The sequence below is a fragment of the Ambystoma mexicanum genome, chromosome 4p, assembly GCF_040938575.1.
Source record: "Ambystoma mexicanum isolate Mex_15411 chromosome 4p, UKY_AmexF1_1, whole genome shotgun sequence".
Taxonomy (NCBI): domain Eukaryota; kingdom Metazoa; phylum Chordata; class Amphibia; order Caudata; family Ambystomatidae; genus Ambystoma; species Ambystoma mexicanum.
Window position 1 is genome coordinate 1058782900 of NC_090927.1, and position 17296 is coordinate 1058800195.

A 17296-nucleotide genomic window follows, 5' to 3' on the forward strand; every position below is an offset into this window, starting at 1 on the left:
AAGGTTGTGTTTATTTATCATACCGACTACCCACCTGTCAGTATCCAGAGTGCATCCCTTTTCCTTCTTTGAAACTGTCCGTCCTCTGCATTCCTTTACTGGGTGGGTTTTATTTCATAGTGTTGCTAGACTGTCTGTTGTGATTAATAAAGTAGATATTTTTAATACAACCTTGACTGGACACTCCTTTTATTATTGGGAAATAAATGTATTTTCAATGTGTGGCAACGAACCAACGATCCACAACCTTTCGGAGATAAGCCTGCCGTTCCGTCCACATTACCAAAATTGGACAAGGAGGTTTATAATTTGCTTGTTATTCCAATCTGTTCGGGTCCCTCCTGGTGTGTTAGAGGTGTGGAGCTGATTGATGGTTTAGAACCCGATATTCACAGCATGGACCACTGGTGTCCCGGAAGTTGATTTGTCACACTTCATAAGCACTTAGTTCTCCAGCAATAAACTCTGGGGTGGGAGGATTTACCGGCTGATAAAATGTCCAACGCCCAAGTGACTAAAACGCATGTTTCTGTAGTGACCACAATCGCCCCTGCATACACTACTCCTTGTGGCTATATGGATCCTTGAGTCGGTTAGTTCCAAGAAGTGTGCCGAATAAATGCTTGAATTCATTCTTTCATTCATTCAATGGCTGTCCCATGGAACACAGACGTGCAGGCGTGTCTCTCCTTTCAGCACCCACGTGCCCACTTACTGCAGCACAGTATACCTTTACAGTAAACTTCCACGGTCCTTTTGTTCACAGCCATGGAAATTCAACATCTTTTTCTGGCCACTTCATAGCAAGTGTTCGTGACTAGGGCTGTTCGAATGATGGCCACACTGATTTTAGCACTTGAACTAAAAATAGGTATTTCGTAATACAAGTGATTCATGTCATTAAAAAGGAGAAAAAACGAAGTTTCTGCTGCTGCTGGCAATAAAACATGTCAGTTTCCTTTCCAAACACAATATATGTCCTCACCGAGAACATATATTGTGTGAGAAACGTTGCCCCTTTGACACGCTTTTGCTTTCTTTTTGGGTTACAAGGGAAGTTGTAAACCTCCCATCTCATTCCAAACATAGCACAACATATTTTCTATCTTTGTGCAAGTAATGGGAGCTGCACTGAGATAACACTTCTTTCTTGAATCCCACTTCTCTAGTGAGTACTCCATTGCCAGAGCCCTCTGAAGATGTGGAGCCCCATTTCAACAAGATGCTTGGAGACCCCTTTCTTGGAGGGGAGAAGAACAGCCTGAGGCAGCCCTGGACAGGGGTGGACTGGCCTCTAGTGAACTCTGGAGATTCCCTGGGCCTCTTGTGTGTGGTAAACTATTTTATTTTCAATTTGTCGCATAGGACAAGGGTTGGGCTTGCTGAAAATGTGTAATATGGGGCCACTTTGAATATTACTTACAGGGCCTCTTTTGAGTCCTAGTCCACCCCTGCCCGTGGGGTGCATATGGTATAATGGAGACAAATAAATACAGCCAAGGGGTTAATAGCCAGCAATTATCATGAGACAGCCAGCCAGCAGGAAGCAGAACATTTTCAAGTTCCCTATAAATTACAGAGGGGGCCGGTTACCTTTGCACCTTGACATACACAGGGCCCCTCTGTGTAATATTCAACGTATACACGGCCAAAGTGCAGAGTGACAAAGGGGCCACACACACTTGAACGGCACCCTTTGGTACTCAGTCCTGCAAAATGAGTAAACCCTGCCTGCCATGTACGCACAGCAGGCAGCATTTACAATTGATTCCAAAGCAATCCGTCTGCTTTTTGCTGGTGAAAAAGCAGACAGATTGCATAGGAATCTACATAATTTCCGCCCGCATAAAAATGCGTGCTGGTGCAAATGCTGGAGTATTTGCATGGTGGGGAGGAAGGGCACCGGAATCGTAATTTACGATCTGCTCATACTCTCAGAGATACAAATAAATGAAAATATGGCATGGTGTCAAATAAATGCATAAAAAGTGTATGCATACATTTTACGCATTGATTGTAGTACACACCATGCCGTCCACTGAAAAGCTATTAAGCTTTCCTTGTCAGCAAGAGACCAATATAGAGAAACCAGGTTCAAAGGTACTGAAGAGGCCCAAGGAAGGAGACACCCAGAAGGGTTGCATCCAATGCAGCTCCTGATGTACGCTCTCCAAAACTTACATTTAAAGTCCGGGTGTATATTGGTGTGTCATAAGAAAGATGACTATCTGTAAAGACGCCGGAGGGGGGGGTCTGTACTTCCGCTCTCCATATGGTAGAGGAGAGGCACAGAGGACCCGAGCCAAGATTCTCTATTGTGGTAGCAATGGACAAGCAATCAAGGCCTAGCTTCTCAGGAGGTGATGTGGGCTGGTTCTTAAGTACAGTGTAGTCCCCAAGCACCCACAAAGGAATGTCCGCACACTGTATCGGTTAAAACACAGTCTTTATATAATTAACATTCAAAGGTATATACAATATCACGATAACGCACTTTGTGCTCCGGAAATCAACAATGGTAAATATATACAGTTCTAAAGTGGTACGACAACGATTATTAGATCTCATTAAAGTGCATCAACTATACGGTCAAAATTTCACACAGATCAATAAAGAGGAAACCAGCAGTAGAGAGAGGAAGGAAAGCAAGTTGGTTGAACAATCAGCAGAATACTGATCACTACCGTTAAACACAGCTCTGTGTGGAGATTCCCCCACCTGGGCAACCTGTAGAATAAAGATACAAGCCCAGTCCATATATTGTTCACACTAGACTTCCCAATAGTTCTGCAACCCCAAAGTACCTGGCGTTGTAGCGTTCCTCAGCGGGGAATCGACAGCCCTTCTTGAGTGCCCTCCCTTTAAGGCATAAGTCACGGGTCGTCGAACGTCGGACGGAGAACAGGGTGAGCTACGACGGTGAAGTGGCAGCTTCGTTCCTAGCGGTGCTCATTGACGGGGAAGCGTAAACGTCCTGCAAGGAAGAGGCGTGCGGGGCACCTCGGTGTCGAAAGTTCTGGATCGCAAAGAGTTTGAAGAACTGTGGCTCAGCAAGTGCGTTGAGTCGTCGGCGTCTCTCTGGTCTTTGGGTGGTGGGAAACCCACCGGTGGATGCTCCTCGGCACGTCAACGATCAGGCCTTCTCCAGCAGGATTCAGCGGCGACGATGGGGACCAGAGCGTCCTTGGATCAAATGAAGTTCTTAGGCAAAAACAGGAGCACGACGGCTCAGGTCGGCGACGGCAGTCGTCGATGGTGGCGGACAAAAGTCCGGGCGCTTCTCCTTGTGATTCTGCGGCGGTCCCCTTCTCGGGTCAGCAGCCTGTCGAAGGTCTGTCTACCAGGGAGCTTTGGCAAAGATCAGCTGGTGCACGGTGGTCCCTTGTAGCTCGGGAAGAGGGCGCTTTACCAGGTCCTCTCTGGGTCAGTCCTTGGAGACACAGCAGCTTTCATATTGTGAAGGAGAGCAACAGCAATTCTTCTCTTCCAGCAGGGCTTCAAGGTCAAGCGTCTGTTTCACTCCAGTTACTCTTCACAGTTTGGACTTCAACTCCGAACACTTCTGAACACAATTCATAGCAGTGAGAGGTCCCCAGATATACTGTTGATCTCCCATTCATTCCGCTGGGTCATACTTAAGCATTCAATCACTACGAAGGGCATTCATGCAGGCAGGCAACCAATCAGATGCATAGTGCATTTAGGCCATTCACTTCTCTCCAGACACTCACAACAAGTTATGTGTATTGGGACAAGTACCCAGCCATTCAACACTCCACACTGCATTCATACCAGTGCATTCGGGCAGGGCTGTCTCATTCATTGTGTCAAACACCAGATACTAGACACCCACAACACAGAATGCGTATTCGTCACACATTCTATTCACCCAGGTCCCACCCACAGGCGTACCCACAACATACGGTCATTGAGAAGACTCCAGCCAGTCTGGTCAGCACTTCCCCACACTACCATATATGGAACTTCCACCCAACAGCCAGTCAGGGGGAAGGGACAGAGTCAGGGCTTCCTGGGACTTCGGGAAGATCAAGGTAACAGGCGATGGAAGGCAAGAGGCCACGGGTGCCATTTTGTCTCCATCAGGAATCTACTGATTCCAATGACAGGGCCTGGGCATCCCAAAATGGAGGACACTCAGGGTACCAGTCAATTCAGCACGCAGCTGCCACCACCCCGTACCCTGCTCTGTGGGCCACACACAGGTGCCCAAAAACATACACTAGGGGCACAGGGTTGCACCCCTAGCCATGGGTGCCATAAGGGTATCCCATGGGTCTGTTCACCAAAACCAAAAGAGAGAGCTGGACTGCGAGGAGTCCCACATGAACTCCTGTGCGGAAAACATGGCAGAACACATGATAAAAAGCAATAAAGGACAAGGATACGGAGGCCCTGTCCCTCCGATACATTTCCAGCATCACACTGTCAACATGAGGGCAGTTGTTAGGGCCACCCATTTGGCTCCGACCTCATTCAACTGAAAATATTTGAAAGGCCCCGACATCATCCTTGTCCATAGCTCCTCAGTATAAATAGCAATAGATCTGCACCTCACGCCGCTAGAAAAGGAAACTGCAGGAAACCAAGGATTCAAACTCCTGACTGCAGGTTCTAAACAGATATCAGAGGCGGAAGTTCAAAACACATGTGATCTCCCTTCAGTGATACCATGTAGACCTAATAGGTTAGTTTGATCGCTTTCAATACCACAAACGTGCATCATTCCCTTCCCACACCCCATTAAACAAAGAGGGGGCGTCGTGCTGTATGATGACCTTGCTCCCCCCAGCATATGTCTCTACTTTCACAGCTTGCCAGGACGCAGCGTTGATGTCCTCAATATTCGCAATTGCTTCAACACTTTGGGAAACGTTCGCAGTCTATTGAAAGGGATTTGCATGTTTTGGTCGTTTAATGGGCAAAGGCCGTTTTGTAGGGGTGCATATTCACACTGTGAACCAGCGCCTGTTACCTGCATTCTTCATGTACTTGTCCAGCAGATTCTGCAGCTCCTGCTCCTTGTCATTGTTGAACTGGGTCTCCATGGCCAGCAGGATGTACTCGTCCAGGAGCATGCGCACTAGGTGGAAGGAGCCTGCGAGGCGGGGAGGAGAGGGAAAGGGAAGAATTATCTCCGTGACCATCTCCCAACACGCAACACAAAGGAGGTGAAACAGATAAAAAGTCGTTGGACCTGCAATGACCCGAACATACAAACAAGGGCCAGTGACCTTTCAACCTCCAGCTGCGAGCTCTCTTTGCACTGACCTCAATATGTTTGCTGCCATTCGGACACTAATTACAACAAGGGAAAATACTGATGAAAGTGAGGCCAGGTTTACACACAGTGGAGAGAGATAAGGCGTGTCCAGGGTGCATCGGGTCTGCCTCTGATCATGTGATGTGTATCCTAACTAAGCGCGGTAGTGCTGATAATGACGCAAGCGGGAATACGTCGAAAAGTGGGACTATAAAAACGTGAAGTAAACAGCCGGGACATCCTAGGAAGCACTCTCCAAGGGAAGGGATGCTCCACAATTAAGAAAGTCTGCACACGTGCTGCTAGTGCCGTGTGCTTCGATAGCTTAGGATGAGTTGTGCTAAGTAGTGCCCTTATCCTAATTAGAAGTGGACTGGTTAATATGCAATTTAGCTCAATTTCGTTCTCTTTGGCTGGCTGAGAAAGAATGTATTTGGCAAATAGCCGGGTAACAGGGTTGGATAACTGATAAAATTGCTCAGTGGGATGAGCGCTCGCTGCTGTGATCTGCCGGTCGCAGGTTCAAATCCCGGCAAGGCCAGCTCAGCCTTTCATCCTTCCGAGGGCGATAAATGAGTACCCATTTCGGTTGGGTGATAATGTATGTAAATATGTGCTCTGTAAAGCACTTTGGATTAAGGCGCTATATAAATAACACATCATTATTATCATTACATGAGCACTGTGCTTGTGATGACATTACAGAATGTGGCCACCTTTCCATTAGTGTATTGCATGAAGGAAACACACATGGGGGCATCACTCAGGTGAAATGGCGTGTCTGATACGTGCCAGTTACCTAGATATCATTTTCCTTTTTATTAAAAGAACATTTTTTTTAATGTAACGATTCTCACACAGCTGGGCTTTCAGTAAACTAGCATTTTGAGTGGCGCAGTGTCCGCCACGAAACAACCTCTTCTCTCTTACAAACCAACTACTCAGAGGTCGGCAGGAAACCCGAACTAAGAAGGCAATCTGCAGCCCCAAAATAATTGAAGACAAATGTCACTGAAAACTCTTACGAGGAGTTCTCTACACACCTTAATTTAATCAGAGAGGCTTGCCGATTTATTTACTTATTTATCAAGTTCTTGCTTACGCTAGCTGTGGACATTTTTCAAATATAGCACTTAGCCTAGGGTGGCAAAATCTCTCCCAGTATCTCTGGCTGGCTAGAAAGTGCGTTTAGTCTAATAGCAAGGATAAAGATTTGTGTTGCTATTTGCATTTATAAAAGACAAGGTGGCCACCTCGATCAGAAACACTTACAAGAAACCACACAGCAGACAGGGCAGTCCTGCAAGCACGTTCCTTACAAAAGGAAAGTCAGCAGAGACCAATCAGTACAAAGGCAGCTGATGTGTTTGTCTGATCTACCGAAAAATACGGATTTCTCCGATAGTGCTGTATCATACTATCGGGGATAGCGGTATAACCTCCGTGGAGCCTTATGGTCTTTTATTTCTAAGGACGTTGTCTATTGTACTGTATGTTTTTCTATTGTCTGCGCCTTTATGCCCAAGGGTCAATAGCGCGCATAACAAATGCAATGTAAAAATGTAATGTGGGGGATACTATATCATGAACAAGGGACTCAAAACATGACGGATACGTTGACGATAATTTAGCAATAATACTCGATCCGGTGGGCTGGATCGGGTGGTAATGGCCCGAGGACAAAGGCACAGGCACGCGCGCGGCAAGACCTTACCAATGGGCCAGGTATTATTGCTATTAGAAGCTTGGGTTGCTAATTGGGTAACCCAGGGAGCTGACAGCAATGTTTTTGGTATGAATGAATTGGACATACAAAAAACAGACTCAAGATGACCACCACAGAGCTGGAAGATGGAGCCCCAAGCAGAGGCCCTCTTCTATTCCCATGGGGGCCAGAAGGAAGAAGGAACGGCAGCAGCAGCAGCGGGGGAGCTGCTGCTGCTGAAGGAATCGGGTAAGTGGGCTAGTGGTGGGAGTGAGGGTAAACGAAGGGGAAGGGCGGGTTCAGGGAAAATGTTGGGGCGTGGAAAGCAGCAGTCAGGTTGCTCGTAACTCACGCTTATATCATGACATTCAGCCTGCAATCCAAACAACCTGATTGATTGGTGCCCCCGGCCCCATGTGCTAATAGTTATTTACAGGGAGATGGCAGCATATATACAGTGCATATACAGTGGTTGTTTGGATGGTGGTTTCAAAGCGGGTAATACTATTTGAGAGGGTGAGTGCTCATTCTTGGTTTGGGAGATGGAGCTTCAGGATGAGTTAAAATGAGTGAAAGATAGAGCTGTTTTTGATGTTTGGGTGAAGGAAACTCCAGTAGGGGTGCGTGAGGGGCAGAAGGAGCAGAAAAATGAAAATGTGCAAGGTGGGCAGAGGATGGACAGATTGAGCAGAGTACTTCATGAAAGGATGTAAAGAGGAGATTAATAAATGATACAGGCTTGTACTGTACATGGAGTGCCAGCGAACAAAGAGGCTGTGTGGAATGTTTGAAAAGAGCTAGGCAGGTTTTAACGAGTACAGGTGGCGAAGTTGAGAACTTTGTTAAAAGAAGCAAAGGAATAGAGAGGAAGGATGAGAAGGAAGATCATGTAATGGTCAATATTACTGAAGAGCAAGGTTGGCATAAGCTATTTTGTGGAATGGTAGGGAAGGAAGAGACAAATCATTCTGATGTTAAACAGGTTATTCCTATCAGTAGTGGCTGTAGCGCTGATGAGGTGCTGGAGCTTAAGATCACTTTCAACGGCAACCCCGAAGCTGCATGCCTTCGGGGACTGTGGAGAAAATCAAAGGTGAAAAGAGCTTTGAGAGGGGTGGTTTTGTGGGCCAGAAGATAAAGGATGTCTGTATTTGAGGAGTTAAGCATTAGACAGCAAAGCAGCATCCATACATCAGACATCCTTGAGGAGTGGTCCAAAGGGAAGGAGCGGGTTGAGAAGATTTGAGTTTCATTAGCAAAGAGGTGATAGGGGAATGCAAAGGAGGAGGTGAGCTTTTCCATGGGTGGAGATATAGAAAGTGCACCATAGTGGGTGTAGGATGGAGCCTTGAGACATTATCTGGAATCAGGGTTTCCAGTTTTGTAGAATACAGAGAAGAAACAACCAGCAAGGTTGATCCAAGTGAAGGCACTGCCTTGGATCCCAAGGTTGAAAAGGGTTGGCAGACTAGCAGGGTGGTTGGAAGTGTCAACGGCAGCAGAGAGGTCCAGAAGGATATGGATGGATGAGTGCTTGAGTGATGAAGAGAGGTCAGGACGTTGGAGACATGGGTCAGTTTCATTTCAGTGGAGTAATGAGTATGGAATCCAAATTGAAGAAGGTCACAAATATCATTAGTCTTGAGGTAACTAGCTCTGTTAACTATGTTAAAGACCACACCATTTTGGAGTAGTGAGGAAGGAGAGTGACAGGAGATAGCTGGCTGGGCAGTTTGGGTGCAAAGAGTGTTTTCCATAGAAATGCCTAATAGCCCAGCAGCTAATGAGTTAAGGATAGGTTGGACTTTCTCACTTCAAGAAGGTGAAGAAAATTCCAGTAGAAGGAAATGTTAAAAAGGGATGAGGCAGGCTGGGGGTAGAAGCTATCTGATAATTTGCAGAGCTGAGCAAAAGGGATCCAACATTTTGGCTATCAGAAAAATGTAAGCACGCCAGGGGGTGAAGTAAGGAAGAAGGAGCAAAACTTGGAAATGGTAGTGGTGAGAGAGGAGAAGGAGGCCGGTGGATGGAGGGCAAGGAGGGTGGATATGCTTTTGTGTATCTAGGAGATCTCCGATGAGAAGTAGAAGGCAAAGTATGTAGCTGAATGGGAAGAGATATTGTTGCAAGGAGTGGGAAGTCTGAATTGCTTAGAATGAAGAGGAGAGTTTACGGGGTGAGAACACAGAGAGGACATTAGGTTTGGTAGTCATTTGATTTGGCAATGTCAAGAATCCTTGCAATTATTATATTCCTTGAGAAGTGAAGGTGGAGTGAGATTTGCAACATCCGTGAAGGTGAAGACGCTGCTCAGGGGAAATCCCAGGCTGGGCAGGAGCGATAGAGCAAGGGAAGGCATGAGTGGCTGTAGCATTAGTGGAACAGGGAGGTAAGAAATAAGTGGAAGCCATGAAGATCTTTTCGATATAGTAGGCCAGAGGAGGATACAAGGCATCTGAAGATTGAGGAGAAAGGTGAAAGGTAGAGAGGGGGAGTAAGAGAGATGTTGAAGTGAATGAGGGAGTGGTCAGATGGGGAGGGGTCAATAGTTAGGTCAGATGAATTAAAGGGGGACAAATGGAAGACAAGTGGGAAGGCTGTGGATGAAATTCAGTGAGTGTTCTTACAGACAAGAATCACAATACATTTGGCAGGGGAGGGATATTTAGGAGGTTGAAGTCCCAATGAGAGCAATAGCAGTATTCATTTGGAGGGAGTCAAAAATATGTGAAGATCAGGGAAAAAGATTTGAGTGGGCCTGGACCTGTAGATAAGGAGAATAGTGTTGGGGGTCGACGCAAGGAGTTTGGAGGGAGAGTACCGCCTCTCTTGGCCATCCAGGAAGAGTGAATAAACGTAGCAGGGTCTGAGTAAAGAGCTATATGGATAGCAGGGCCTTGAGGGGAATCAGTTTTCAGTTATTCCCTTGACTGTCAGCTGAGAGTTGTGGGAGTTGAAATGGTCGGAGAAGAAGAGGTTTTTCTACAGAGTCATTGGATGTTCCACAGCCTAAGAATGAGAGAAGTGTGGGATCAGGAGAGGGAGAGGCGCGAGTAATTGAAGGTAAGTGAGTGATTGGAGAGCATTTGGTGGTCACGCAGATTTCTATGCGCGATGCAAAGTTCAGGGGTGGGCTAGGAGGGTGAGGAAGGTGGGAAAAAGCAGGCGGTCGGATTGCCAGGATGGAGTTAGATGCACTAGGAGAGAGTTCCGGAGACAGTAGCAAGAAGCAGTGATGGAATTAGAGAATGAATGTCACTGAAGGGGAGTGGTAGAGGCATGGTGAACAGGAGTCATCACTTGCAATTAATGGAAGATTCATTGGGTAATCAGTGTCCAAAATCAATGTGTGAGGGTTGCTAGCAACCAAAATCAAAGTAACGAGGTCACTGGTGACCTCAAGCACAGTTACAGAGTCACTAGTGAACAAAGCAAGTTACAGATATATGTTTCCATTGTTTTGGCTATTAGCAGCTCTCTGATGATACACAGCCATGCCTGCTTTGCCATGGTGGGATAAAAACAAAAAAGCGCTCGAGCTTTAGTCTCTATGCATGTAAGTTACGTACACAACAATGTGCCTTTTCAGCAGCCGCCAAGCACCCAATCACGTTGGTAATACATAGAGCTCCAATATAGTGCCCACATGAACAGGTGATCTTGTGGCTAGGTTGCAAAATCGTACACTCTTGAGACCTGGCGTCTAAACTTAACCAAAAGACAATTGTGTGATTCTTGGACTATCAGCTCGTTTTTCCTGTAGTCGGTCCCACTCCCCATTACATCCAGGTTTTCTACATTACCTTACAAATAGACCCCACTATGAACAGCACCTCAAGTTCCGGATGCTCCAGCTACAATGCAAGTGTTCTGCTTCTCTGCTCCTGGTGACTACGTGTGTGCTTTGCAAAATGCATTAAAAGGACACTCAAGCCATTAAAATGTTTATATGGATTAATTTGCAGAATGCACGCATTCTACCTTAATTGCTCAGTTGGCCAATGCTCCTAATGAACATGTGTGTGAAACCGGCAGGTCAGGGCCTTTACTCACGCTTTGGTGACAAGTGTACAGACAGCAAAGTGGAGGACTTTGTAGAGAGGTGAAAAAGCATAGTTGGAAAGGCCATAGAGTAGACTGACACGGTATTAGTCAGATCAAGAGACTACTAAAGAGGAGTTTAGGTGCTTAGCACTGTTAAAAGGGAAGAAGAGGCCTTATTTCCTCATGTTGAGAAGATTAAGTGGTAGATTTGGAGATAAAGAGCGAGATATTATGAGATGAGTCGAAGACGGCACCAAGGTGGCAAGCAGAAGCAGAGTAGGGAATGTAGTGAGGAGAGAAGAATAGAAGAGGGGATAGGAAGAGATAGCCTGTTTGCATGGGAAGCAGAAAACATCAGATTTAGTGGTGTTGAGCATGAGCGAGTGCGATGCCATCGAGTATTTGATGGCAGAGAGACAGTAAGATATTTTTGACTGCAGCTCATCAGTTAAAGAGGAAAAGGAGAAGAAGATCTGAGTGTCATCAGCAAAGATTTGGTAGGAGAAGACATTGGAGAATATCAAGGAGCCAAGAGCAGAGACATAAAGAGTGAAGGGAAGTGGACACAGGACTGATATTTGCGGAACACCAACAGTAAGGGTGTGAGTGGGGAGGTAAGGCTCTTCCAGGACACCTGGAAGTGTGTGAGTGAGAAATATGAAGCAAACCAAGTGCGGGCCTTGTCCCTGATGCCTTGGAGAGATAGTGCTGAGAGAAGATCAGAATGGTTGATGCCACTGAATACAGCAGCAGAGAGGTTGATAAGAATACATACAGATTAATGGTTATCATGACAAGCGGACATAGATGTAGTTGCTGACAATGTGGAGAGCAGAGGTTGGAAGCCAGATCTAAGAGGATCCCAGAGGTTGTGTGTGCCAAGGAGCTCAGTGAGTAGGTTGAAAACTACACGCTCTAGGATTTTGGAACTGTGAGGTAGAAAAGAGACTGGACGAAAGTTTGCATGAGAGTTAGGATCTAGGCCTGGTTTCCAAAGGATAGGGATGACAGTAACCAACTTGTAGGATGATGGAAAAGTGGAAATGTTAAGAAAGGAGTGTAAGAAGAAAGCAAGATATGGCGAAACACTGGGAGCTATACTTTTCTCTATGTGTGGGGATAGAGAGTTGATGGGGGCACATGAAGGGTTACACCTGAGCAGAAGGTCAAGAATCACATCAGGGTAAGTGGGGGCAAAGGAGGGCATTGGGCCTCATTACACATTGGGTGGTGTGGGAAAAACGTGGCACTACCGCCACATTTCCACACTGCCAAATTACAGGTCTGGAGGTGGGGTGGCCAGATTTAGCTGCAGCTCTGAGCTACCGGTAATTCCAGCACCAATGCAACACAAAATGCTGGTATTACCGGTGTCAGCAATAACAGCAATTCCACCAATGGGGTCCTATGGGACTCCATGGAATGGGGAATTACCACTGTTGCCGGGACTTTGAATATGCTGGTAATTCTGACATTCCAAGTGCTGGTAATCGGGTATATTGGCGGGATACCACCAAACCCATAATGAGGACAATTGTCACAGGAGAGAAGGGTAGAGGTGGTGGAGAAACGTGAGCGGGTGGGTGGTGGGATGAAGGTAATTTCCCTGGCTATTTTGAATGTTGAACCTTTTTGAAGTAGAGAGCTAGATCATTAGCAGGTCATGCAGAGGAGATGGAGGAAGGTTAAGGTAGTGGGAGAATTGAGCTGAGAGATTTTTGGAGGTACTGAGGTTGAGAGGATTGAGTCCAAATGAGGGTGAGCTAGAGGTCATGTTTGGCAGAGTCCAGAGCAGAGCAGTAGTTTTGAAGAGCAGTCAGGTAGAGTTGCAGATCACAAGAAGTGTCTAGATTTTTTCCAAATGCAAATGTTTTTCCTCGTTTTTGCATTCAGTGTGCCAATGGAACGTGTAGTCCAAGGGGAGGGTCTAGGAGTGAATTTACTCGGAGGGAAGTGAGAGAAGAAGGGAGCGTTAAGAGCAGCATTAAAGTTAGTGAAGTTATTATCAGTGGATGTAGCAGTGAATTATGCATTGGAGGAGAGAGAGTGGTGTAGGTCAGAGAGGCAGATATTTATTTATATTTATATAGCGCGCAAGAAGCCCAGGGGCATTGAGGCGCTGTTACTTGCAATAACTTAGTTACATGGTACAGGCATGAAAGCGATTGATAACACATTATGAATACTACAAGATATCATACAGTTCTTACAGATATTGCATTGGGACGTATATTACAACATATATGATAAGTATTTGTGCTGGTGTGTCGGGTCTTATGTGAAGAGGGTAGTTTTCAGAGTTTTGCGGAAGGTGGTGAGGGAGGCCTCCCATCGGATAGTGGGAGGTAGGGCATTCCAGTGAGTGGGCGCTAGATAGGGGAAGCTGGATCCGCCCGCTTTTACTCTTTTTACTAGTGGCACCGAGAGCATGTTGGTGTACGGTGATCTGGTTGGCCTGGTAGTGGAGACGGGGTGGATCCTTTGAGGGAGGTATGCTGGAGCAGTGAGGTGAATGCACTTGTGGGTCAGTGTCAGGGCTTTGAATACAATCCTTTCCTTTATTGGGAGCCAGTGGGCTAGTTTTCTGGCTTCAGAGATGTGCTCTCTTTTAGCAATGCCTTGGGCTGCCCGGAGAGCATTGTTCTGTATTACTTGTAGTCTCTCTAAGTTTTTGTTGGAGGTTCCTAGAAAGAGTACGTTGCAGTAGTCTAGCCTAGAGCCGGTGATGGCTCTGGCTATGTTGGTGCAGTTCTCTTTGGAAGCGATAGAGAATTTGGAGGAGGGAAACATGCGCTTGTTAATGGAAGTGGTAGGTGGAGGGTGTGGGGCAAAAGTAGGAGTAGAGAATGAGGAAAAGATGGGATGATCAGAGGGAGCAGGAGCAGTGGAGATATTAGTGGCGTAGAGTTGAGAGGAGATGAGAATAAGGTCATGGGAGTTAGAATTTAACTGGCTGGGCAGAGGGTGGATAGAAGAGAGTGAGTGGTTAAGGAGAAGAGGGTTAAAGTCAGTGGATAGAGAGAGATAGAGAAAGAGAGAGAGAGAGAGAGAGAGAGAGAGAGAGTGAAGTTTAAAGTAACTAGTGACAATGAGGTGATGATGTGGAGGAAGGGAATCAATTAGTTGGGAGAGATACATTGACCAGCAGGACCAGGTGGACCTAGTTGTCTGAATCCAGCTGATTCCAATAAGGAGAGCAAGGATGCGACTAGAGGATCTGTTAAGTCATCAGCCCATAAGTTAAAGTCACCCATTAAAAGCACTAGGGATTTAACTTTAGTACAGCTGTTTAATAGTTCAATTAACTGCTCTTCAAAGAGCAACATAGATTGGGGAGGTCTATAAAGGGTGAACATATTAAGAGATGTATTTGGGTTCGTTTTCATTTTAACTTCAAGGAGCTCACATCCATCCAGGTACAAATTGTTGGAGAAATGGCATTCAACAATAAGCACAACACCCCCACCTCGTAGGTCCTTTCGATCAGCATGATACATTTTATAAGCGGCCAGCAGGGAGTTTTCATTGGCTATCTGAACTGCGTCGTGTAACCATGTCTCTGACAGTGCAAAATGTAAGGTTCATAGGTAAGAATATAGTCGTCAATTTCAACGGCATGCTTTACCAAAGAACGGGTGTTTAGTAAAGAAATGCTCAATTGGTTCTTCATATGTTCCTTAGGTGTACAGAGTTACGTCGGTTATACGGAGCCAGTCGAGACTCAGGCAGAGCCGTCTTTGCATGGGAGATGCCCTCGGGCATGGATTTTGCTATTGGGCTAAGCCTTTGGTGGATACCCCTCGGGTTGCATAATGGATCATCTTAAAACCTGGCAGTAATCTGTCTATGCAATGACTATGTGGACCGATATGTTGGGTGCTAATATTATTATTCATCATTCGAATTTTCACCCAAAAAAAACTCCAGCCTATAAGCATGGAAATTGTATACAGGCGTGTTATAAATGCCATATTATATCATAACCAGGGTCCGATCCCATTCTGCTCAGCAGTGTCCTGTTTCCAAGATGAGCACCCTGCCCCTTATGTACCCCCTGGCCCAGCATCACAGTGGCACATTATTTTTCAAGAAAGGAGACTTAAAACGTTTGATGCATATATTATTTTTGTGTGGAAGTAAATTGCTGGATGCACTTGATTTAGATATCAAATGGAATACATAGGGAGGACACAGATGTTCAGGAATCCTTGAATCCTGAGTTCAGTGGAGGTCAGTGGAACATAAAATAGGCTTTGAAATGTAGAAGCGTACCAAAGCTTGATGCGTTGTTTAAAGTCAGGTTATGCATCACTCGAGCCCCAAAAAAGCTCCACTTCAGAAGAAAGTCTTGTGCCCGCTTCTTTAAAGAGCGCCCATTCTGCTTACTGGCCTAAAAATGAAGCGGAGAAACTTGCATCATGAACTAAATTAGCATGCATACATTTAATTAAAACATACATACATACACCTTAAAAAGAAAAGAACCAGTATACTTGCCCTGCAGAGAACGAGGTTCATGTTTGGTAAAACCTGAGTCTGTCGTGATCGAGGATACTTTTCTCATATACATAACGTTTACCCTTTAAAGTTAATGTGGGTTTGGTCTCCGAACTATATAATTTTCCGTTGTTATGATACATATTATCCAAACTATGCTGCCAATAATCCCTAGTCTTTGGATTCGGTCGCCTCCGACAGAGAAGATTTAGATGACTTAAATATGCGAGATAGCCTTTATGCATATAGCCATGCTATGACTGTAAAGAGATCAGCAGGGTCTATCTCTAACCATTCATGGGAAATTCGGATTTGAAGCACACAACAAATTATTTTGAGAACTATCAGTGTTAAGGAGTTATAGGGACTCTAATGATACCCACTTATGAACTCACCTCCTGAACTCAGGTTGATAAATGTAAAGTGAAGGATACAATTGAAAGGGGATTCCTTATTTAACATGGAATTATTACAATGAGAATTTGAAATGGTCTGTAAACTCCAGTAGAGTTGCGGACATCCAAAGGTGGTCTTCCCTACCTATCTGATGGCCTGCTAAATGTGCCTCTTAATCTGAAGTTGAGCAATGCGTTACTAAAACACCTAGTAGCTCATATTGGAGTGCGGCATGGTGTAAACAAAAGGCGCAAAAGCCTCACATAAGGCATTTATGCTTTTCATTCACATCACGCCTCATTCTCATGAATTTGTAAGGTGGAAAGGATGGGCGCATCATAACTTGCACATTTCCTCTCCACCGTACAAATAGTACAGCATTTGCGCCAACATGGATTTTAATGCCGGCTAAAATGCACTGGATTCCTAGGGAGTCCACCTGCTTTGTACACCAGCACAAAGCAGGCAGACTCTATAGAAATCTGTTGTATACATTGCCTGATCTGTGTACATGGCAAGCAGCGTTTACTTCATTTTCACAGTGGAGTGCAAACGAGTGGCGTGCAAGCGTGTATGATGCCTTTTTACACTCCCCTTTTGCACTTCCCCATGCAAGTCATAAAAATTACATAGCATGGACCTGTCTGCAATAAAGTGCAAACATTACTGGTCTCTGCCATGTTATTACATGGTGTAAGGAAGGAATGCTATCAAAGTAAGACAGACACAAGTGATCACAGTTCAAGGGTGTTTATTAAACTGTAAAAATGGGTGCGATAAATACCTAATCTAAACCTACATCTAAGATGGTAGCAAGCTACGACCATCAAATAATAATAATACAGTCCTAGTGGAGTCTAGTCAAATAAACAGAGCATATACTAAAAGAAACTAATGCCAATCCCTACCACTATGCTACAAAAGAGTGTGGGATAGGGTTCACAAGAAAAGAAAGAGGCGCTCACAAATCAAAAGTCAGGATGTTATAGCCGGGATCTCCCTTCCCCAAGTTTTTAGCACGGGACAAGGCGGGACTCTGGAGCACAGCACACTACAGTTCCTTTTCTCAATATCAGGACCTTCTCTGTTCAAGTCTCTTTCATGCAAAGTCTCTTGCTTCAGAGGGTCTGATTTATCATAAATAGCAAAGCAAAAGTTCCTTCTATTTATCTTCACGTCGAGTGATTACTCTTCACCTTTGGATCCCCCTCAGCCGAGCTCCGATCCTTCTCTCTACGGTAGCCTTACTCGGTTGGGCTCAGGCAAACCACTCACTTTGGACATCCCTCAGTCGGGTTCACACTTGTCATCACAATGTTCACGGGTGTATAACTGCTCACCGTAATTCATAGTTATCCCTCAGCCTGGTTCAC

The 17296-nt window shown here is 45.5% G+C and overlaps 1 protein-coding gene across 1 annotated transcript in view; it reads right to left on the minus strand.

The window, feature by feature from the left end:
• The window catches only part of RFX6 (regulatory factor X6), a 491384-nt gene that overhangs the window by 49638 nt on the left and 424450 nt on the right, over window positions 1-17296 (minus strand). Inside the window, exons 14-15 of the mRNA XM_069605240.1 lie at window positions 15303-15420; window positions 4994-5116 (exon numbers count right to left, since the gene is read on the minus strand). Of these exons, the coding sequence (XP_069461341.1) occupies window positions 4994-5116; window positions 15303-15420 (241 nt within the window). The remainder of the gene's footprint in view (window positions 1-4993; window positions 5117-15302; window positions 15421-17296) is intronic.